Source organism: Babylonia areolata, chromosome 11, assembly GCF_041734735.1.
Source record: "Babylonia areolata isolate BAREFJ2019XMU chromosome 11, ASM4173473v1, whole genome shotgun sequence".
Taxonomy (NCBI): Eukaryota; Metazoa; Mollusca; class Gastropoda; order Neogastropoda; family Buccinidae; genus Babylonia; species Babylonia areolata.
In genome coordinates this window covers 43,346,908-43,370,679 of record NC_134886.1, presented here as the reverse complement: position 1 = coordinate 43,370,679, position 23,772 = coordinate 43,346,908, and the positions used below count along the sequence as shown (strand labels likewise).

At 44.2% G+C, this 23,772-nt stretch overlaps 1 protein-coding gene across 14 annotated transcripts in view; it reads right to left on the bottom strand.

Moving 5' to 3' along the window:
• The window catches only part of LOC143287757 (basement membrane-specific heparan sulfate proteoglycan core protein-like), a 310,798-nt gene that overhangs the window by 100,642 nt on the left and 186,384 nt on the right, over positions 1-23,772 (bottom strand). For all 14 annotated transcript variants that reach the window (XM_076596017.1, XM_076596019.1, XM_076596022.1 and 11 more), the window contains 9 exons: positions 22,626-22,750; positions 22,026-22,199; positions 20,876-20,968; positions 13,038-13,121; positions 11,588-11,733; positions 9,939-10,050; positions 8,852-8,968; positions 7,905-8,032; positions 5,183-5,331 (listed from right to left, as the gene is read on the bottom strand). In XM_076596017.1, coding sequence (XP_076452132.1) covers positions 5,183-5,331; positions 7,905-8,032; positions 8,852-8,968; positions 9,939-10,050; positions 11,588-11,733; positions 13,038-13,121; positions 20,876-20,968; positions 22,026-22,199; positions 22,626-22,750 — 1,128 coding nt within the window. The remainder of the gene's footprint in view (positions 1-5,182; positions 5,332-7,904; positions 8,033-8,851; positions 8,969-9,938; positions 10,051-11,587; positions 11,734-13,037; positions 13,122-20,875; positions 20,969-22,025; positions 22,200-22,625; positions 22,751-23,772) is intronic.

Below are 23,772 nucleotides of genomic sequence, written 5' to 3'. Positions count from 1 at the left end.
CACTGATGGCTTTTACACACTGCATGTAAATGAACAGTCTTTCACACAGCGCTTCTCACAGAACACACTGATGGCTTTTACACACTGCATGTAAATGAACAGTCTTTCACACAGCGCTTCTCACAGAACACACTGATGGCTTTTACACACTGCATGTAAATGAACAGTCTTTCACACAGCGCTTCTCACAGAACACACTGATGGCTTTTACACACTGCATGTAAATGAACAGTCTTTCACACAGCGCTTCTCACAGAACACACTGATGGCTTTTACACACTGCATGTAAATGAACAGTCTTTCACACAGCGCTTCTCACAGAACACACTGATGGCTTTTACACACTGCATGTAAATGAACAGTCTTTCACACAGCGCTTCTCACAGAACACACTGATGGCTTTTACACACTGTATGTAAATGAACAGTCTTTCACACAGCGCTTCTCACAGAACACACTGATGGCTTTTACACACTGCATGTAAATGAACAGTCTTTCACACAGCGCTTCTCACAGAACACACTGATGGCTTTTACACACTGCATGTAAATGAACAGTCTTTCACACAGCGCTTCTCACAGAACACACTGATGGCTTTTACACACTGCATGTAAATGAACAGTCTTTCACACAGCGCTTCTCACAGAACACACTGATGGCTTTTACACACTGCATGTAAATGAACAGTCTTTCACACAGCGCTTCTCACAGAACACACTGATGGCTTTTACACACTGCATGTAAATGAACAGTCTTTCACACAGCGCTTCTCACAGAACACACTGATGGCTTTACACACTGTATGTAAATGAACAGTCTTTCACACAGCGCTTCTCACAGAACACACTGATGGCTTTTACACACTGCATGTAAATGAACAGTCTTTCACACAGCGCTTCTCACAGAACACACTGATGGCTTTTACACACTGCATGTAAATGAACAGTCTTTCACACAGCGCTTCTCACAGAACACACTGATGGCTTTTACACACTGCATGTAAATGAACAGTCTTTCACACAGCGCTTCTCACAGAACACACTGATGGCTTTTACACACTGCATGTAAATGAACAGTCTTTCACACAGCGCTTCTCACAGAACACACTGATGGCTTTTACACACTGCATGTAAATGAACAGTCTTTCACACAGCGCTACTCACAGAACACACTGATGGCTTTTACACACTGCATGTAAATGAACAGTCTTTCACACAGCGCTTCTCACAGAACACACTGATGGCTTTTACACACTGCATGTAAATGAACAGTCTTTCACACAGCGCTTCTCACAGAACACACTGATGGCTTTTACACACTGCATGTAAATGAACAGTCTTTCACACAGCACTTCTCACAGAACACACTGTAGATGGCTTTTACACACTGCATGTAAATGAACAGTCTTTCACATAGCACTACTCACAGAACACACTGATGGCTTTTACACACTGTATGTAAATGAACAGTCTTTCATACAGCACTACTCACAGAACACACTGTAGATGGCTTTACACACTGTATGTAAATGAACAGTCTTTCACACAGCGCTTCTCACAGAACACACTGATGGCTTTTACACACTGCATGTAAATGAACAGTCTTTCACACAGCGCTTCTCACAGAACACACTGATGGCTTTTACACACTGCATGTAAATGAACAGTCTTTCACACAGCGCTTCTCACAGAACACACTGATGGCTTTTACACACTGCATGTAAATGAACAGTCTTTCACACAGCGCTTCTCACACAACACACTGATGGCTTTTACACACTGCATGTAAATGAACAGTCTTTCACACAGCGCTTCTCACACAACACACTGATGGCTTTTACACACTGCATGTAAATGAACAGTCTTTCACACAGCGCTTCTCACACAACACACTGATGGCTTTTACACACTGCATGTAAATGAACAGTCTTTCACACAGCGCTTCTCACAGAACACACTGATGGCTTTTACACACTGCATGTAAATGAACAGTCTTTCACACAGCGCTTCTCACAGAACACACTGATGGCTTTTACACACTGCATGTAAATGAACAGTCTTTCACACAGCGCTTCTCACACAACACACTGATGGCTTTTACACACTGCATGTAAATGAACAGTCTTTCACACAGCGCTTCTCACAGAACACACTGATGGCTTTTACACACTGCATGTAAATGAACAGTCTTTCACACAGCGCTTCTCACACAACACACTGATGGCTTTTACACACTGCATGTAAATGAACAGTCTTTCACACAGCGCTTCTCACAGAACACACTGATGGCTTTTACACACTGCATGTAAATGAACAGTCTTTCACACAGCGCTTCTCACAGAACACACTGATGGCTTTTACACACTGCATGTAAATGAACAGTCTTTCACACAGCGCTTCTCACACAACACACTGATGGCTTTTACACACTGCATGTAAATGAACAGTCTTTCACACAGCGCTTCTCACAGAACACACTGATGGCTTTTACACACTGCATGTAAATGAACAGTCTTTCACACAGCGCTTCTCACAGAACACACTGATGGCTTTTACACACTGCATGTAAATGAACAGTCTTTCACACAGCGCTTCTCACAGAACACACTGATGGCTTTTACACACTGCATGTAAATGAACAGTCTTTCACACAGCGCTTCTCACAGAACACACTGATGGCTTTTACACACTGCATGTAAATGAACAGTCTTTCACACAGCGCTTCTCACAGAACACACTGATGGCTTTTACACACTGCATGTAAATGAACAGTCTTTCACACAGCGCTTCTCACAGAACACACTGATGGCTTTTACACACTGCATGTAAATGAACAGTCTTTCACATAGCACTTCTCACAGAACACACTGATGGCTTTTACACACTGCATGTAAATGAACAGTCTTTCACACAGCGCTTCTCACAGAACACACTGATGGCTTTTACACACTGCATGTAAATGAACAGTCTTTCACACAGCGCTTCTCACAGAACACACTGATGGCTTTTACACACTGCATGTAAATGAACAGTCTTTCACACAGCGCTTCTCACAGAACACACTGATGGCTTTTACACACTGCATGTAAATGAACAGTCTTTCACACAGCGCTTCTCACAGAACACACTGATGGCTTTTACACACTGTATGTAAATGAACAGTCTTTCACACAGCGCTTCTCACAGAACACACTGATGGCTTTTACACACTGCATGTAAATGAACAGTCTTTCACACAGCGCTTCTCACAGAACACACTGATGGCTTTTACACACTGCATGTAAATGAACAGTCTTTCACACAGCGCTTCTCACAGAACACACTGATGGCTTTTACACACTGCATGTAAATGAACAGTCTTTCACACAGCGCTTCTCACAGAACACACTGATGGCTTTTACACACTGCATGTAAATGAACAGTCTTTCACACAGCGCTTCTCACAGAACACACTGATGGCTTTTACACACTGTATGTAAATGAACAGTCTTTCACACAGCGCTTCTCACAGAACACACTGATGGCTTTACACACTGTATGTAAATGAACAGTCTTTCACACAGCGCTTCTCACAGAACACACTGATGGCTTTTACACACTGCATGTAAATGAACAGTCTTTCACACAGCGCTTCTCACAGAACACACTGATGGCTTTTACACACTGTATGTAAATGAACAGTCTTTCACACAGCGCTTCTCACAGAACACACTGATGGCTTTTACACACTGCATGTAAATGAACAGTCTTTCACACAGCGCTTCTCACAGAACACACTGATGGCTTTTACACACTGCATGTAAATGAACAGTCTTTCACACAGCGCTTCTCACAGAACACACTGATGGCTTTTACACACTGCATGTAAATGAACAGTCTTTCACACAGCGCTACTCACAGAACACACTGATGGCTTTTACACACTGCATGTAAATGAACAGTCTTTCACACAGCGCTTCTCACAGAACACACTGATGGCTTTTACACACTGCATGTAAATGAACAGTCTTTCACACAGCGCTTCTCACAGAACACACTGATGGCTTTTACACACTGCATGTAAATGAACAGTCTTTCACACAGCACTACTCACAGAACACACTGTAGATGGCTTTTACACACTGCATGTAAATGAACAGTCTTTCACATAGCACTACTCACAGAACACACTGATGGCTTTTACACACTGTATGTAAATGAACAGTCTTTCATATAGCACTACTCACAGAACAAACTGTAGATGGCTTTACACACTGTATGTAAATGAACAGTCTTTCACACAGCGCTTCTCACAGAACACACTGATGGCTTTTACACACTGCATGTAAATGAACAGTCTTTCACACAGCGCTTCTCACAGAACACACTGATGGCTTTTACACACTGCATGTAAATGAACAGTCTTTCACACAGCGCTTCTCACAGAACACACTGATGGCTTTTACACACTGCATGTAAATGAACAGTCTTTCACACAGCGCTTCTCACAGAACACACTGATGGCTTTTACACACTGCATGTAAATGAACAGTCTTTCACACAGCGCTTCTCACAGAACACACTGATGGCTTTTACACACTGCATGTAAATGAACAGTCTTTCACATAGCACTACTCACAGAACACACTGATGGCTTTTACACACTGCATGTAAATGAACAGTCTTTCATATAGCACTACTCACAGAACACACTGTAGATGGCTTTTACACACTGCATGTAAATGAACAGTCTTTCACATAGCACTACTCACAGAACACACTGATGGCTTTTACACACTGTATGTAAATGAACAGTCTTTCATATAGCACTACTCACAGAACACACTGTAGATGGCTTTTACACACTGTATGTAAATGAACAGTCTTTCATATAGCACTACTCACAGAACACACTGTAGATGGCTTTACACACTGTATGTAAATGAACAGTCTTTCACACAGCGCTACTCACACAACATACTGATGGCTTTTACACACTGTATGTAAATGAACAGTCTTTCACATAGCACTACTCACACAACATACTGATGGCTTTTTCACAAAAACAAAACAAAAAACCCACATCATTGGAAGAAGTGGATCACATTGAACAAACAAACCATTTCTGTAAAAAAAAAAAAAAAAAAAAAAAAGGGGGGTGGGAAAGAAAAGAAACACGCTGCTTTTCAACGGCTGAAACTTACGATTGATAGGAGTGCAACGGTCGCCAGGCACCATGGGGTTGCCACGGTAACCCGGCAGACAGGTTTCACAACGGCGACCGGTGTAACCTGCCGGGCAGGCCGTGCACCTGACCTCTCCGTCACGGTCTCGGACACAGGTCGGGCTGAACCTGTGACACAGGCATGACGCACGACACATGGTGATGCAGCATTCATAATATCCACGGTCAGTGATGGAGCGTTATCATCATCTTTTTCTGTACTGGTTCATAATATCCACGGTCAGTGATGGAGCGTTATCGTCATCTTTTTCTGTACTGGTTCATAATATCCACGGTCAGTGATGGAGCGTTATCGTCATCTTTTTCTGTACTGGTTCATAATATCCACGGTCAGTGATGGAGCGTTATCATCATCTTTTTCTGTACTGGTTCATAATATCCACGGTCAGTGATGGAGCGTTATCGTCATCTTTTTCTGTATTGGTTCATAATATCCACGGTCAGTGATGGAGCGTTATCATCGTCTTTTTCTGTACTGGTTCATAATATCCACGGTCAGTGATGGAGCGTTATCATCGTCTTTTTTGTACTGGTTCATAATATCCACGGTCAGTGATGGAGCGTTATCATCATCTTTTTCTGTACTGGTTCATAATATCCACGGTCAGTGATGGAGCGTTATCATCATCTTTTTCTGTACTGGTTCATAATATCCACGGTCAGTGATGGAGCGTTATCGTCATCTTTTTCTGTATTGGTGGGGCTGCCACTCCCATGTTCTTAAGTGAGGGGGAAGGGGGAGAGGGAAGTTAGGGGGTGATGGGGAGGGGGAGATATGCTTGCGGTCTACCCACCCTCCCTGCTATGACCTATTTTGTATTGTTTTGTATTACTTTTTGTCATGACATATTTCTCAATGTAAAATTAAGAGGCACCACCCTTTCTTTCCCCCACTCTGCTAGTTTATTTGTTTTGCCATCAAAGTGGATTTTTCTGCAGAATTTTGCCAGGGACAACCCTTTTGTTGCCATGGGTTCTTCTATGTGCGCTAAGTGCATGCTGCATGCAGGACCTTGGTTTGTTGTCTTGCACCTAGACCACCACTCATGGTTTCATAGAGGGGGTTGTAAAAATTTTGGTCTGTATTTGGGAATCAAACCTGAGGACATTCACTTCCCAGTTGAGCACATCACTAAGCAACCACTTCAGAATTTCAGAGGTGAGTGTATACTGTAAGTGTTTGTGTGTTCTGCAACTCACTGATTGCTGAAAAATACTGGACAACATGCACACTAAGATGGAAAGACAAGATATTGTGCTAAGGAAAAAAAGGCTGCAATAATCAATCAATCAATCACTTTTATGTCTGAAACACACAGTGTACAGAAAGTTGCCTTGTAAGAGAAGGGTGAAAATGTTTGCACCAATAAGAAAGTCAATGCTGTCAGTGACGGGTACAATAGCTGAGTGGTTAAAGCCTTGGACTTTCAGTCTGAAGGTCCCAGGTTCAAATCCCAGTCACCGCACCTGGTGACTAAAGGCTGGAGATTTTTCCGATCTCCCAGGTCAGCAGAACTGCTGGTGCCTGAACCCCTTTCGTGTGTATATGCATGCAGAAGATCAAATACACACGTTAGAGATCCAGTAATCCATATCAGCATTCCGTGGGTTATGGAAACAAGAACTCACCTGGCATGCACTCTCCTGAAAACCGGAGTATGGCTGCAAACATGTAAAAGCCCACCTGTGTATAGGAGTGAATGCTGGAGTCGCAGCCCATGAACGAAGAACGAAACTACAGTCAGTAGAGGAAGGTAGGTAGTTGAGGGGCTTGACGCATGCTGTCCTACTAATGTTCAGTCAGAACAGGCACTGCTGAACACCACTGAAGTGACTGGTGTTATGGGCAAAATTACTATGCTTAGCCATTACTTTCCATGTTGTTCCTGGATTAAATACAGATATAGGTCATCCATCATACACTGATTAGTATTTTGGATGAGACAGTAGAGTAAATCCAAGCTCAGTCTTTTATCTGTGATGATATGGGACGTTCTTGAGGAGTTCAGGAATAGGATGTTCTAAAAGTAAACAGAGCTCACATGCCTTTTAGAAAAAATGTGTGTGTGTGTGTGTGTGTGTGTGCGCGCGCGTGCGCGTGCATGTGCATGTAAATGGGTGTGTGTACATGTGCATATCTTTGCAAGAGCACGTATGCAAATGCATCCTTGCATGTATGTATGCCTTCTTGTGCATGAATGTGTGCATGCAATAAGCGAATCGCTATGTGCATCTATATTTGCAAGAGTGGGTGTAACATTGTGTATGAGGAAGCAAAAGAGAAAGAAAGGAGAAGAAAAAAGAAGAGGAGAAAAAAGAAAGAAAGAAATATGTGGGAAAAAAAGAGGTGGTTGGAGGACCCCCCCTCCCCCCCCACCAGAGACGCTGGATGAGACCCCCCCAGAGACGCTGGATGAGACCCCCCCAGAGACGCTGGATGAGACCAGAGACGCTGAATGAGACCCCCCAGAGACGCTGGATGAGACCCCACCAGAGACGCTGGATGAGACCAGAGACGCTGGATGAGACCCCCCCAGAGACGCTGGATGAGACCCCCCCAGAGACGCTGGATGAGAGACGCTGGATGAGACCCCCCCAGAGACGCTGGATGAGACCCCACCAGAGACGCTGGATGAGACCCCACCAGAGACGCTGGATGAGACCCAAAAGACAAAGCTCACTGGTTGCTGGGGATGGTCAGAGGGCAAGGGCAAAGTTCACAGTCATTGGGAGTTCCTCGCAGTGCGTCCCCAACGTAGCCCTGTGCGCAGCGGTCGCAGTAAATGCCTTCCGTGTTGTGCAGGCAGTTCTGTTGTGACACAGACATCATCGATGGTCATCATGCAAGTCTTCTTCGTTGAACCACCATCATTATTGTATCATTGTTCTACTGTGTGTTGTCTTGCATTGTACTGCATTGTGCTGTATTGTATTGTATTCTATTGTCTTGTGTTGTATTACTCTTTGTCACAGCAGCACGAGAGAGAGAGAGAGAGAGAGAGAGAGAGAGAGAGAGAGAGAGCATTGCATACGTGTGTGTGTGGATGGATGGATGTGTGTACGTATGCATGCTATTGTATATGCATGTGTGTATGTATGTATGTATGCATGCATGCCACTGTGTATGTTTGCATATATATATATATATATATATATATATATATATATATATATATATATGTATACATGCTACTGTGTATGTATGTGAATATGTATGTATGTATGCATGCTACTGTGTATTATGTATGTATGTATGTATATATACATGCTACTGTGTATATATGTATGTATGTATGTATGTATGTATGTATGCTACTATGCACATATGCTACTGTGTATGTATGTATGTATGTATTCATGTATGTATGTATACATGCTACTGTGTATGTACGGTATGTATGTATGTATGTATGTATGTATACATATATGTGTGTATGTATGTGCGTGTGTATGTACTTACGTACGTATGTACGTATGTATGTATGTATGTATGCATGCTACTGTACAGGTATGCGCATATGTATGAAAGTATGCGTACATGCTACAGTGTATGTAAAACTGCATCAGTCACCCCCTCTAGCCTTGCCCTCCCCATTAACAACATGGACAATTCAGCGGACGTCATTACCTCACAGACGCCAGTCTCGGGGTCGCAGTCATTGGTGTGGCTGTTGCAGTTGCACGGGACACACTCCCCGAGGTACCGGCGCCCAGCCCGAATGCGGTAGAATCCAGGGGCACAACTCTGCACAAAAAAGGGATAAGGATCTTCAGCAGTTACATCCCTTCATGTTGTGTGCTAGATATCATCTCAATGACTCATCTGAATGACTAGGTGCTCAGTTTATCTAATATCACGTTAAGTGGAAAGACGTTAAATTGAATGCTCATTTTGATTTCCCAGTCAAACTTGGGAAAAAGGGGCAAGGCCAGGATTGGAACCCAGACCCTTACCTTAGACACTGCAATGGCAGATAAGACACTGCAATGGCAGATAAGACACTGCAATGGCAGATAAGACACTGCAATGGCAGATAAGACACTGCAATGGCAGATAAGACACTGCAATGGCAGGTAAGACACTGCAATGGCAGATAAGACACTGCAATGGCAGATAAGACACTGCAATGGCAGATAAGACACTGCAATGGCAGATAAGACACTGCAATGGCAGATAAGACACTGCAATGGCAGATAAGACACTGCAATGGCAGGTAAGACACTGCAATGGCAGGTAAGACACTGCAATGGCAGATAAGACACTGCAATGGCAGATAAGACACTGCAATGGCAGATAAGACACTGCAATGGCAGGTAAGACACTGCAATGGCAGGTAAGACACTGCAATGGCAGATAAGACACTGCAATGGCAGATAAGACACTGCAATGGCAGATAAGACACTGCAATGGCAGATAAGACACTGCAATGGCAGATAAGACACTGCAATGGCAGATAAGACACTGCAATGGCAGATAAGACACTGCAATGGCAGATAAGACACTGCAATGGCAGATAAGACACTGCAATGGCAGATAAGCATCTTAACCATTCTGCTTCTTAAGCGCGTTGGGTTACACTGCTGGTCATCTGCTTAGCAGATGCGGTTTACCGAACATGAATTTTTCCAAACGCAGTGGCGCCTCCTTGAGTAACTGAACTGCCACCTTTCTCAGACTGAAGTGAACTGCGGTGGAGAAAGAATGAACACATTACCTCACAAGAGAGTCCTGTGTAGCCAACAGGACAGCTGCACTCTTCCACGTACACAGCACGCCCCTGGTCTGTGGCACGTCTCACACCCGTCGTCAACAGGACGTTGCCGATTCTGGTCAGTGATCACACAACACAGTGTAAAGAAATGATACTACACACACACACACACACGCTGGTACCCAGATAATGACAGTGCTAGGTGAATATCCTTCAATGCCTAACACTGAGAACTGATTATTTTTTTTTATCTTATATATAATTATTATCCTTATATGTTATTATCAATGAAAAGGGAAAGACTTAACACCGAAAACGCACAGGTTTAATTTATATGACGCTTAAGTTTATGATGCACATCTCAATCTTTTTCAATTTATCACATAGCATTAATCGTCATAACAGCTGTATCAATCTGATTCTTTTTTTATTCAGCTATTCAGCTCAATGAAGCCACAGAACTAACTTTGCCTAGCAATAAGAATTTTCTCATATCTATGCAAATTCCATTGACTAACAAATTCTTAATGCTAAGGAAACTTAGCACTGCTAAGCTTGCTTTTGTGACCAACTCAGCTGCACACATGTGGTGCATGTTCACATCATATTCTTCTTCTGTGCTTTACTCACTATGACAGAGACTCATCTTGAAAAGTTACATCTGCACAAAGATAACACCCCCAGAACAGAGAACTGAATATGAACAGTAAAAAAATCATGACAAGCCATGTGAATAAAACTTGAAACAAAGTCATCAAAATAAGATGGGGGGACACACAGTATCTCTGCCAAACCCAGATCCAAAACAGCAGTGATGTGGCAGAAAAAGAGGTCAAAGCAAATCACTTTCATGACATGGATACTTATACAACACCTGTCCTCGGTCTGAGACCCAGCTCTGAGCTCTTTACAAACATCCACATCCATGTATTTTACAGTCGCTTGATTAAGATATGTGAAGAATGGGGAACACAAGCAAATAGGAAGTGTTGCTGCTCATTTCTGCTTGGTGGATCAGAGACTTTTGAGTCAGACCAGAACTATCAGCCACTTCCACCCAACTTCTCTCCCCCCCACCCCACTGCTTGGTGGATCAGAGACTTTTGAGTCAGACCAGAACTATCAGCCACTTCCCCCCAACTTCCCCCCCCCCCCCCCACCCCACTGCTGTGTGGATCAGAGACTTTTGAGTCAGACCAGAACTATCAGCCACTTCCACCCAACTTCTCTCCCCCCCACCCCACTGCTTGGTGGATCAGAGACTTTTGAGTCAGACCAGAACTATCAGCCACTTCCCCCCAACTTCCCCCCCCCCCCCCCCCCACCCCACTGCTGTGTGGATCAGAGACTTTTGAGTCAGACCAGAACTATCAGCCACTTCCACCCAACTTCTCTCCCCCCCCCCCACCCCACTGCTGTGTGGATCAGAGACTTTTGAGTCAGACCAGAACTATCAGCCACTTCCACCCAACTCCCCCCCCCCCCCCCCCACTGCTGTGTGGATCAGAGACTTTTGAGTCAGACCAGAACTATCAGCCACTTCCACCCAACTTCTCTCCGCCCCCACCCCCACCCCTCTCCCCCAGCCCACTGCTATGGTGCCCCTTTCTCCCCTGACACACATGCAAGACACACCATCACGTTCCTGTTACCTGATAGAATTCTGCCTGTTGTCGTAGGTGGCGCGGATCAGGATGCGAGAAATGTTCTGCAGAGCCAGCATGAAGTCCTGGCGTGTGGCCAGCTGGGAGATCGGCCGGTCGTCTCTGATTGGTCCCTCGCTCTTCTCCCAGTCCGTCTGCAAAGATCAAGTCAAGTTGACGTAATCATCTTCAAAGAGAAATTTACACATAGTGACACTACTCATGTTAGATTGCTGTGGATGTTGTTATATATATGACAGTCAGTCGTGTCCGACTATGACCAACAGAACAGCAGAGGAGGCAACTGCTGTTCTGACTATTTGGGCTAGAATTTGATTATTGTAGAGAGTGTCTTGCCCAAGTACATCCCCACTCTCTCGGCCAAGAGGGTTTCAGGACAGTCGGCGCTGGGATGGTTCCCAAAGGCCAACCAGCCCACAAGGCTGCAGCACTAAGAGCCAGTGCAATTTTGCCTCCTAGTTTGAGAGTCATAGTCCTTCACAAAAGACAAAGCTGTAAATGGTTTGTTATATAGCCAACAATACGACATCTGATTTATTCACAGCCAACAGCGATGACGGTGTTGTATTGCCTGCATTCATGGGGTGGTGGCCAAGTGGTAAAGTGTCCAGCTAGGAAGCCAATGTCCATGGGTTTGAATCCCACATACAGACCAGGATTTTTACTTCCCCTCACCTCCTGACCTGGGTGATTGGTGTTTGCATGACATGATATGCATGGCATGCACTTTGCACACATAAAAGGACCCATGGCAACAAAAGGGCTGTCCCTGGCAAAACTCTTTAGAGAAATCCACTTTGATGATAAATCACACAACCCTCTGCTTTTGGAATGTCTGGCAAAATAAACACGCCTCGAGATTGTTTTTTTTAAATTCACTCAGAGATGGAGTGTTATACAGACAGGATGGATGCTATTTCCAAATATCTAGTGCAGTGAAACTCAAAATTAATGATGTTCCTCGACTGTTATTATTTTACGTTTTGGAAGTTTCCCCCAAACTACCACTATTTGTGCTGTCATCCTAACTTCCCAGCTTCCCAAGATCCTGTAAACTCTAAGCTGAACTTTAGTGGACATAAAATTTTGAAGACTAATAATACAAATCAGTGGCTATAAGGAAAGCAGAACTTTAGCCAATATAAAATCTTGAAAACTGATTATACAAATGAACGACTATGATGGAGTCTCCCGTTGGTCTGATGGATGAGTAGACAGGCAGGCTTATCTGTTGGTGTGTGTCCTTATATGGGAGAAGAGGCCGATTCTGGATGCGCAGCACTTCCCACAGGTGTTGCAAGGGAAAACGTCTCCAGAAGTTGAGACCTGCTTCCTTCGTTCACGCTTCTTGTTTTCAAACATCTTTATGCTACTTATGCAAATGAATAAGGAAAGGTTAAAGATTCATCAGTACAACAGCAACGATGTGTGTGCTTACCTCTACAAGTGGTACTCGAACTGTTGTAGAGGCACCTGGGGGCACAGTGGAGTCACGCCGGTAAAACAGAGTGATGCCATTCCCCTGTGAGGAATAAAACAGAGTGATGAGAAATAAAACAGAGTGATGAGAAATAAAACAGTGATGCCATTCCCCTGTGAGAAATAAAACAGAGTGATGCCATTCCCCTGTGAGAAATAAAACAGAGTGATGCCATTCCCCTGTGAGGAATAAAACAGTGATGCCATTCCCCTGTGAGAAATAAAACAGAGTGATGCCATTCCCCTGTGAGGAATAAAACAGTGATGCCATTCCCCTGTGAGAAATAAAACAGAGTGATGCCATTCCCCTGTGAGAAATAAAACAGAGTGATGCCATTCCCCTGTGAGAAATAAAACAGAGTGATGCCATTCCCCTGTGAGAAATAAAACAGTGTGATGCCATTCCCCTGTGAGGAATAAAACAGTGATGCCATTCCCCTGTGAGAAATAAAACAGTGATGCCATTCCCCTGTGAGAAATAAAACAGAGTGATGAGAAATAAAACAGAGTGATGCCATTCCCCTGTGAGAAATAAAACAGAGTGATGAGAAATAAAACAGAGTGATGAGAAATAAAACAGAGTGATGCCATTCCCCTGTGAGAAATAAAACAGAGTGATGAGAAATAAAACAGAGTGATGAGAAATAAAACAGTGTGATGCCATTCCCCTGTGAGAAATAAAAAATGTAGAACAATGTAACTAAGCACAAAAACGGAATGCAACAATACAAAACAACAAGAACAAAAACCTGTAAAAGACACACATTTTCAATGTTCATGGCCTGCAGGACTTATAGGTACACATCTGCACTAGTAAGTTCATAATTACGCAATCTGTAGTCTTTGATGAACAGGCTATAAATAAATAAACGAACAATGTAGTTTTGTAGTTTTTTATTTATTTTTATTTTTGGTCATTATTTACAGAGCAACACAAAGAGGCAGAATCAGTAAGGACTTGTGATCCAGTGTTCACCAGTTATACCCGGTGTCTGAGCCTGGTTTGGGCATGTTGTGTTCTTGGGAAAGGCACTTTACTCCGCTTGTGATCCAGTGTTCAGCAGTTATATCCAGTGTTTGAGCCTGGTTTCGGCACCCTGTGTCCTTGGGAAAGGCACTTTACTCCGCTTGTGATCCAGTGTTCACCAGTTATATCCAGTGTCTGAGCCTGGTTTGGGCATGTTGTGTTCTTGGGAAAGGCACTTTACTCCGCTTGTGATCCAGTGTTCAGCAGTTATATCCAGTGTTTGAGCCTGGTTTCGGCACCCTGTGTCCTTGGGAAAGGCACTTTACTCCGCTTGTGATCCAGTGTTCAGCAGTTATATCCAGTGTTTGAGCCTGGTTTGGGCACGCTGTGTCCTTGGGAAAGGCACTTTACTCCGCTTGTGATCCAGTGTTCACCAGTTATATCCAGTGTTTGAGCCTGGTTTCGGCATGGGGTGTCCTTGGGAAAGGCACTTTACTCCGCTTGTGATCCAGTGTTCAGCAGTTATATCCAGTGTTTGAGCCTGGTTTCGGCACGCTGTGTCCTTGGGAAAGGCACTTTACTCCGCTTGTGATCCAGTGTTCAGCAGTTATATCCAGTGTTTGAGCCTGGTTTCGGCACGCTGTGTCCTTGGGAAAGGCACTTTACTCCGCTTGTGATCCAGTGTTCAGCAGTTATATCCAGTGTTTGAGCCTGGTTTCGGCATGGGGTGTCCTTGGGAAAGGCACTTTACTCCCATACCCCATTCTCCTCACTCCACCCAGGTGTGAAAGGGTACCTGACTTCAGTCACGGAAGGTCAGAAGGGTGGAACAAGAGAATTAGGCCCCGCCTTTCTATGCCGAGCCCTAAACACAGTGAAAAGGAATTCACTGCTCCAGTGCCTGTAAAAGGCAATGGGACCTATATCCTTTTCACTCCTTGAGTGCCTTAGTACATACTGCCTGTGTATATTGATGTCACCGATGATCATCAAAAGGAGCAAAACAACTCTGGATGGCTGAAAATTCACACATTTGATCTGGTGGTATATCTCAAAGACTGTGTTTCTGTTCTGGGCTGATTGTTCTGGATATTGACTGATTCATGGCTTGAAACACCACTTTCTACTTTCCCCTGACACTCAAGGGGTGAACCTTTTATTTACACAGCTGAGCTTCATTAAGGTGAGCAGTGTACACTGGCAGTTCTATAGTTCTGTAAACCCACAGATACTGATACAGAGTTCAAGTCTGTACAACAATATTATTCAGTTTATTTTAGCCTACTGGGAGAGAAAACAAATCAGTGTCCTTCAGCAGTCAGGTGCACCTGTCATGCACCCTACCCTACCCTACCCTCTCTGTTTACAGAGAGAAATTAAAGTGCACTTTCAAAATGACACCTGCTTCTGTCATCTGCTGTCAATGCCTGAATCATATTTTGGAATTTCATAAACGAGTACCATGTGTCACTTTTCTGGGATCAACAGTTCTCAAAGTGTTTTATATTTTGTGCTGCTGTATCATCTACTCTTGACTTTGTTGACTCTTTCAGTGCCAAACCTATTTTATGCTCTGAGACATCTACTTGTCAAGGGAGGGTCAGGGAAGGTAGTTATTTTTTTTGAAAAATCTAGCATGCAAACTACTATAAGAAAATAAAACCTATACTTTTCCTGAAAGGAAAATGAGCACACTATCAGTTCATGACAATTTCACATGAACAGGAGGAGTTTGTATTATACTCCATGTTTGGGGACATATATACTTACCATGTCAAACTGATGCAAACTTGGCCTATCAGTTTGCTCTGCTTGGCCAAATTTTGTGAGACAAACAGTGAAAAGACGATCCGTCTTGCCCGGTCCACTCTTAGCCAATCAAACGCCTCTAAAAGCTACAAGTGCTAATCATTCTGTGGGCCAAGGCTCTCAACGCCATCTTGTCAGGTTTACGCTCTGTTTTTAACAATTTTGTGAAAGGAAGATTCCTACAATGATTGGACAGAAACTTCTTCCCTGGGGCTTTTTTTTTTTTTTTACTCACTGGAAGGGAATGGAAAATTGTCCTGGGGCACTTTTCTTAACACACGGTGTCACGGTATCATGTATTTCGTGTTTCGCGATCGAAATAGTCACCTCCGGCGACCTCGACCTCGACCATGCCTCGTTTTCGATATGTACTCACTCGTTTCCGAACCATGTTGTTAGCCTGTCAGAGGCAGTTCAGTTTTTGCATCAGTAAAGGAAACATCAACAAGAGGTTCCTGTTGTTACTAGTCTGTAAGAACGTGTGAGAACGAAGCATGGTGGCAGTCGGCGGCTCTACGAATCCAGCTTTATGAAGATCTCCGCACAACGAATCGGCGACGCAACTTGGCAACTGTGAGAGATTCTCAGCTGTAGCAGACGAGACAGCTCGACGCTACGACTTGAAAACGAAGAGACCTCAACACACCACTTACAGACGAGAAATAACCTGTGAGTTGAGTTTTTCTTATTTCCTCATAAGATGCCTTTCAAACCGCCAGAGAACTTCGATTTTAAGCAGCCAGAAAGCTGGCCACAATGGCGGAAAAGATTCGAACGTTTTGTGATTGCAAACGAACTGAGCACTAAAAGTTTTCAAATACAACTTTCATCGCTGATTTATGCCATGGGGGCCACTGCAGAGCAGGTCTACGAGTCTTTTCACTATGATGAAACGGAAGAGACAGGACCCAATCTCAAAGCTGTGCTAGACTTATTTGATAGACATTTCGTTCCACAAAAGAACATAATACATGTTAGAGCAATGTTCTATCAGCGAAGCCAGGACAGCAGTGAAAGCATAGAAGCATTCTACCGAGCTCTCTATGAACTTTCTGAACACGCTAACTTTCCCAACCGAGAAGACACCATACGAGATAGGTTTGTTCTTGGTGTATCTGATAGGGAGTTATCAGAGAAATTACAACTTCAAGCTGATTTGACGCTAGAGAATGCAGTGAAGCAGGCCAGGCAATACGAGAGCGTTAAGAAACAGCTAGGGGAACAGAGAAAGCTAGGGGAGAAAGTAGATGCTGTTCATGCAAAAGGCCAAGGAAAGCAGAGAGGAGGAAAAGGAAAAGGAGGAAATTTAAGAAATACAAGAAAACAGGATAGCACAGGACCTAAGGACAAGACAGATCGCTGCGGACGTTGCGGGCGAGGACCACACTCGAGAGAAGATTGTCCAGCTATAGGCAAACGCTGCAGGACCTGCCAGAAGTTCAACCATTTCTCAACAGTATGCCGAACGAAACAGTTGAAAGCTGTAGATGCAGAAGACGAGACATATTTTCTGGGAGCAGTGCAGTCGCCATCCAAGCAAGCATGGATGACAGACATCAACATAGGCCAGAGCAAAGTCAAGTTTAAGATCGACACAGGGGCCGACGTGACTGTGATGCCGGCCAAAATATATAAGACTCTGAAACCACAACCAACTTTGACACCGTCCAAGATCATTCTTCAGGGAGCAGGAGGTCAGATAGATTGTCTAGGAATGTTCAAACAATCACTGACACTGCACAGTAAGAATGTCAACCTTGAGATTTACGTCGCTGAAGGACAGACAGACTGTTTACTCAGCAGAGAAGCGAGCGTCCAGTGCGGGTTAGTGCAGAGGATTGGCAGCATTGAGAAAGCTTTCGGTCCAGTAGGCGACCCAGTCAAGTGTCCGCCTGTGAAAATTGTACTGAATGAAAACCACACACCCTACAGCCTGAACTGTGCAAGACGAGTCCCCATCCCTCTCATGGACAAGGTCAAGCGAGAACTCCAGAAGATGGAGGAAGCAGGCATCATTGAAGAAATCACTGAGCCAACAGACTGGTGTGCACCGATGGTGCCAGTTTTGAAGAAAAACGGTAGTGTTAGAATATGTGCAGACCTGAAGAAACTGAACCTCGCAGTCAAGCGTGAACTTTACCCCATACCATCACTTGAAGACCTTCTATATAAACTCAAAGGAGCAAAGGTTTTCAGTAAGCTAGATGCTACAAGCGGTTTCTATCAAATTCCCTTGGATGAGGCAAGCTCAAAGCTGACTACGTTCATCACACCACACGGCAGATACAAGTTTCGACGTCTACCATTTGGGATATCATCAGCTCCTGAAATTTTCCAGAGAACAATGGAAACCATCCTGCAAGATGAGGAGAACGTCGTGTGCTTTTACGATGACATTTTAGTCTTCGGCGAGTCACAAGAGCAGCATGATCAAGCACTGAAATCAGCAATCGACAAACTCACCGAAGCACGCTTGAAGCTCAACAAGGAGAAATGCACTTTTGGAGAACCAGAGATAGAATTTCTGGGCCATATCATTTCAGCAGATGGGATCAAGCCAGACCCAAAGAAGGTGAAAGCCATTGTTGAAATGCCAGACCCGACCAACGTCACGGAGCTGAGGAGAGTGTTAGGAATGTTTAACTTCCTAGGTCGTTTCCTACCAAACTTGTCTTCAGTTCTGAAGCCTGTCACAGAGCTACTGGAAAAAGATGCAGCTTGGCACTGGGGTGAACCACAGAGACTAGCGATGACAAAAGCCAAAGAACTTTTGACATCAGCACCAACATTGGCCCACTACGACTTGTCCAGAGCGACGACTGTGAGTGCAGACGCCTCGAGCTACGGTATTGGAGGTGTTCTCCTACAAGACCATGAAGGGCAGCTGAAACCAATTGCTTTTTGCTCAAGAACTCTCACATCAGCAGAAAGAGGATACGCGCAAATAGAAAAAGAGTGTCTTGCGGCAATCTGGACGTGCGAAAAGTTCTCACGTTACCTGATAGGGCTTCCAAACTTTACTCTTCAGACAGATCACAAACCACTGGCCCCTCTGATCAACTCGAAAGATCTACACGAGACCCCTCCAAGATGCCAGAGGATGTTGATCAGATTCCTGAGATTCAACTTGAAAGCAGTACATACTCCAGGCAAGAACCTGGTAGTTGCGGACGCCCTATCGAGAAGTCCCGTCGAGGAGGAGATGGAGGAAGGTTTTTCGTCAGCAGACGTGGAGGCTCATGTCGACGGAATCGCCTCATCCTGGCCAATCTCTGACGAGCGACTTGACAAAATAGCCCGAGAGAGCCAGAGAGACCCAATCCTGAGTGAAGCTCTACAGCAAACTGCTTCAGGCTGGCCCAAGTATCGCCAGGACCTGCGACCAGAGCTACACAAGTTCCATGAGCACCGTGGAGAATTCAGCGTGTACAAGGGATTGCTCTTGAGAGGAACAAGAATCGTGATTCCAGCAGCCATGCAGAAAGAAATCTTAGAGAAGATTCACCATGGACACCAGGGTATCGCGAAGTGTCGCGAAAGAGCCAAATCATCAGTTTGGTGGCCTGGGATAAGCCAAGAGATCAAGAACATTGTGAATAACTGTCGTACATGCGAGGTAAAGAGACCGTCACAGCCATTAGAACCACTAGTGATGACTGAGCTACCAGAACGTCCCTTTCAAAAGGTGTCGTGTGACCTGTTTGAGTTCAAGGCTCAACACTACCTCGTACTCTATGACTTCTATTCACGATTCATCGAGATTGCACATCTCAGACAACAGACATCAGAGACCGTGATCAACAGCATGAAGAACATTATCTCTAGACACGGAATACCTGAGTTGATCATCACAGATAATGGGAGACAATTTACTTCCAAGGGGTTCCAGGATTTTGCAGATTCCTGGCAGTTTTCTCACAGGACTACTAGTCCGTACCATTCCCAAGCCAACGGTGGAGCTGAACGAGCAGTCAAGGAGGCTAAGAAGATTCTAAGTCAAGATGATCCAGCCCTTGCCCTCCTGATCCACCGATCCACTCCAACAACACCAACAGGAGAAAGTCCGGCTATGTTAGCTTACGGCAGAAACCTGAGAACCACACTCCCATGTCTTCCAGCAACTCTTGAGTCACGTACTGTGAACAAAGAGACTATAAGAGACAGAGACACCAGAAGCAAGCTCTCCACTAAGCTTAACTTTGACCGTCGTCACGGCACTAAAGAGCTACCAGAGCTACTTCCCGGTGACGTCGTCCTTCAGAAGTTGGACAACGAGAAGGAGTGGGGCAATCCTGCCACAGTCATCAAGCAGTGTGCACCTCGATCATACGAGATACAGGCATCCAAAGGGCTGTACCGGCGTAACAGGCGCCACCTTATGAGGACATCCAGACCCTTACCCCAACCAATCCAAATCCCAATTGTCCCCATGAACCAACCCACTGTACCCAACACTGATCCCGTCCTTCCTTTGCGGAGTCAGCCAACTCCAAGGCAGCAGAAGCAGACTCAACCTGTTCAGTGCAACCGGCCCATCCAGCGTGATGCTGAGGCGAGCCATGGACATCACTCATTCGGGGTCAGCTCCACATCCCAGCCCGATGAGCCTACGCAGATGGTGTCGTCTAAGGACCAGCCAGCGGCTACACCACAAGTGACAACGACACGAAGAGGACGCATCATCAAGAAGCCATCCCGCTACACATAGACATTATCGAAATCGATCAAATGAACATTAATTTCAATTCGAGTTTTATTGTCCATTTCGGTTTATCAACCTAAAGGGGGAGATGTCACGGAAAATTGTCCTGGAACACTTTTTTTTTTTAAACAGACCCTAAGGGGACGGAAAATTGTCCTGGAACACTTTTTTTTTTAAAACAGACCCTAAGGGGACGGAAAATTGTCCTGGAACACTTTTTTTTTAAAAACAGACCCTAAGGGGACGGAAAATTGTCCTGGGGCACCTGATGGGGACAGAAAGTTGCATATCAAACATAACACTGATTATCAACCCTTACCTCGATGATGACGTCTGGGTCATTCGTCGCAATGTCAAAGCCATCAACATCATACAGCACTCTGTAGCTGAGGTCTCCTCCATAACTTGTCAACTGAAACATAGTTTTAAACAAAATGATTACTTAGGAAAATGTTGTATGTACATGCATAACCCTGCGTGCATGTGTGTGTGTGTGTGTGTGTGATGTGCCATGTACATGAATATCTGTAACTATTATCTGTGTGGGTGTGTATGCACAAGGGGGCATTTTTAAATGAGAGGAAATGATGTCTATTCATGCCAGTGTGTGTGTGTGTGTGTGTGTGTGCGCACATATGTATCTGTTTGTGTGAAAAACTGACACCTTCAAAACAAAATTTACCAGAAATATTGAATACCTATGATCATAGAAAATATCCAATATACATATTCTTTCTCCAACCCAGTTACAAATTAAAAAAAAAAATTTCATCCATCCAAATGTCCTCAAGCTAATTACCTGTAAGTATACAAACATTTGGCTCTGTCTGTTTTTATAGGTCAGTTGATTTTATGGTGAAGTAATTTGATTCTGAATGACCCAACGACCAAGCCTTGACTAACCAACACACTCGTAACACACAGGAGGAAGGTGGCAGAATGGTTAAGACGCTCATCTGCCAATACAGCGAGTCTGCGAGGGTCTGGGTTTGAAACCTGCTTTCGCCCTTTCTCCCAAGTTTTGACTGGATAATCAAACCGAGCGTCTACTCATTTGGATGAGACGATAAAGCAAGGTCTCGTGTGCAGCACGCACTTACGGCACTTTTTCCCGAGTTTAGAGTTATACATGTGTGTGACTGACTGGTGTGAAAGCGCCTTGATTTGTCCCTGCACAAGACTTAGTGCTATATAAATACTAATCATTATCATTATTATCATGAAACAGAACCCGTGGCAATGAGAGTGCTGTCTCTGGCAAAATTCTATAGAAGAAATCCACTCTGATAGGTACACAAAAATATACGCATGCACTCAAGGCTTGACAAAGTGCATTGGGTTATGCTGCTGGACAGGCATCTGCTTAACAGATGTGGCGTAGTGTATGTGGATTAGTCTGAAGGCCGTGACACCTACTTGAGAAGCTGAAACTGAAACTGGAACTGAAACGCATTGCCTCTTCCTCTCACCCTGTTGCCCAGGTACTGTCGCGGCAAACTCCAGTAGTAGGATCCGGAGGGCAGAGTCCGGCCAAAGTCCTGGACGGCAAAGTCCCCGGAGGAAGGGACGTACTGGATGAATCCCTCCTCCACAGGCTGCAAGGTGGTCCGGCGGACCAGCTCCATGCGATTGCCCAGCGTGATCTGAACCCACAGAGATACAGGGTGAGAAAACTGTGTGTGGTAAATTGTGTGTGTGTGTGTGTGTGTGTGTGTGTGTGTGTGTGTGTAGTTTGAGAGTGTGTGTGTATTTGTCTGAGGGTATTGTGAGGTAGGTTCTAGTAAACAAGATTTCAGGATTTCTTCTTTTTTTTTTAAGAAGATAGGTTTTATGTGACAGTGTGTGTGCATTTCTTAATCTCTGCCAAGAAAAGATTGTTTTCTCAATCACACACACACGCACACGCATGCGCACACACACACACACAAGCACACACACACACATTCATACCCCAACATGCACATACATAAAAACACATGCCAAAACACTAACACACAAGCACACACACACTCACTCACACACCTCCACAAACACACAACACACCCCAACACACACACACTGACAGTTACCTGAGAGATCTGCAGGTCGCTGCTGTAGCAGGTCTCCGTGTGACCGAAGCAGAAGCATCGAACACATTCATCCTGACGCAGAGCCTCAGCATTGAAGCGGGGAGGCTTGCACACCCCCACGATCCCTGCACCACAGACACACACCAAAGCCACATTGTTCTATAAACAATTGTACGCACCATAGTCACTGTTTATTATCATTTGTGGTGCTGAAAAGAAAATAACCTGTTTTTTTCAAATATTTTCTTTTTTTTTTCTTTTCTTTTCTTTTTAACAGTTTGCAAAACTTAATACAAAACAATATGGATACAATACATCAAACTGAATTAATGTATAATTGAGAAAAGGAAGTGTAATAAGACATAGGACATATACAGAAGGACAGAGGATATACATAGTGCATATTCTGCACTCTTGAAAACAACATTCTCTGCAAAGGGGAACAAACAAAAACAAAAAATGTGTTTTTTACCTAAAATTCTAATATATACTGGTCAAAACATAAAATGAAAACATAAACAGACACAAACCAATAACTAAATATACAAGCTTGAAGATATGGAAACGTAAATATTTACAAATTTATCACAAAGAATAGGTAACACACACTGGATTTACTTTAGAATAGTATGCTGAGAATGTATTGTTAGTTTGCTAGATGGCCTGTTATTCCTCTTCATTGTTCAGCAATATTATCCATTTATTTTCAAAAATCACTATTACACAACAGATCACAAAGTGGCACTGCAATCTTCAACATCATTAACTATGAACACAGACTGGAGTGTGATCCAAAAATGTCTGAGACTGTCAGGATTTGCTTTTCAAAAACATAATGCTGTAATTGTGTGACAGTCAGTCGTGTTCAAACAGCAGAGGAGGCAACTGCTGTCCCAACTATCTGGGCTAGAATTTGATCATAGCGGAGAGAGTCATGCCCACATTACACCCCACTCTCTCAGCCAAGTGAAGAGGGTTTTAGGCGAGTCGGCATTAGGACGGGGCCCAAAGGCCAGCTAGCCCCCAAGAGCCAGTGCAATCGTGCCTCCCACTTTGAGTCACAGTCCTTCACAGAAGACTAAGCTGTAAATGAATTCTCACTGCAATGGAAAAACGACTGATCATACAGCTCTCACTTTGCTGTTGG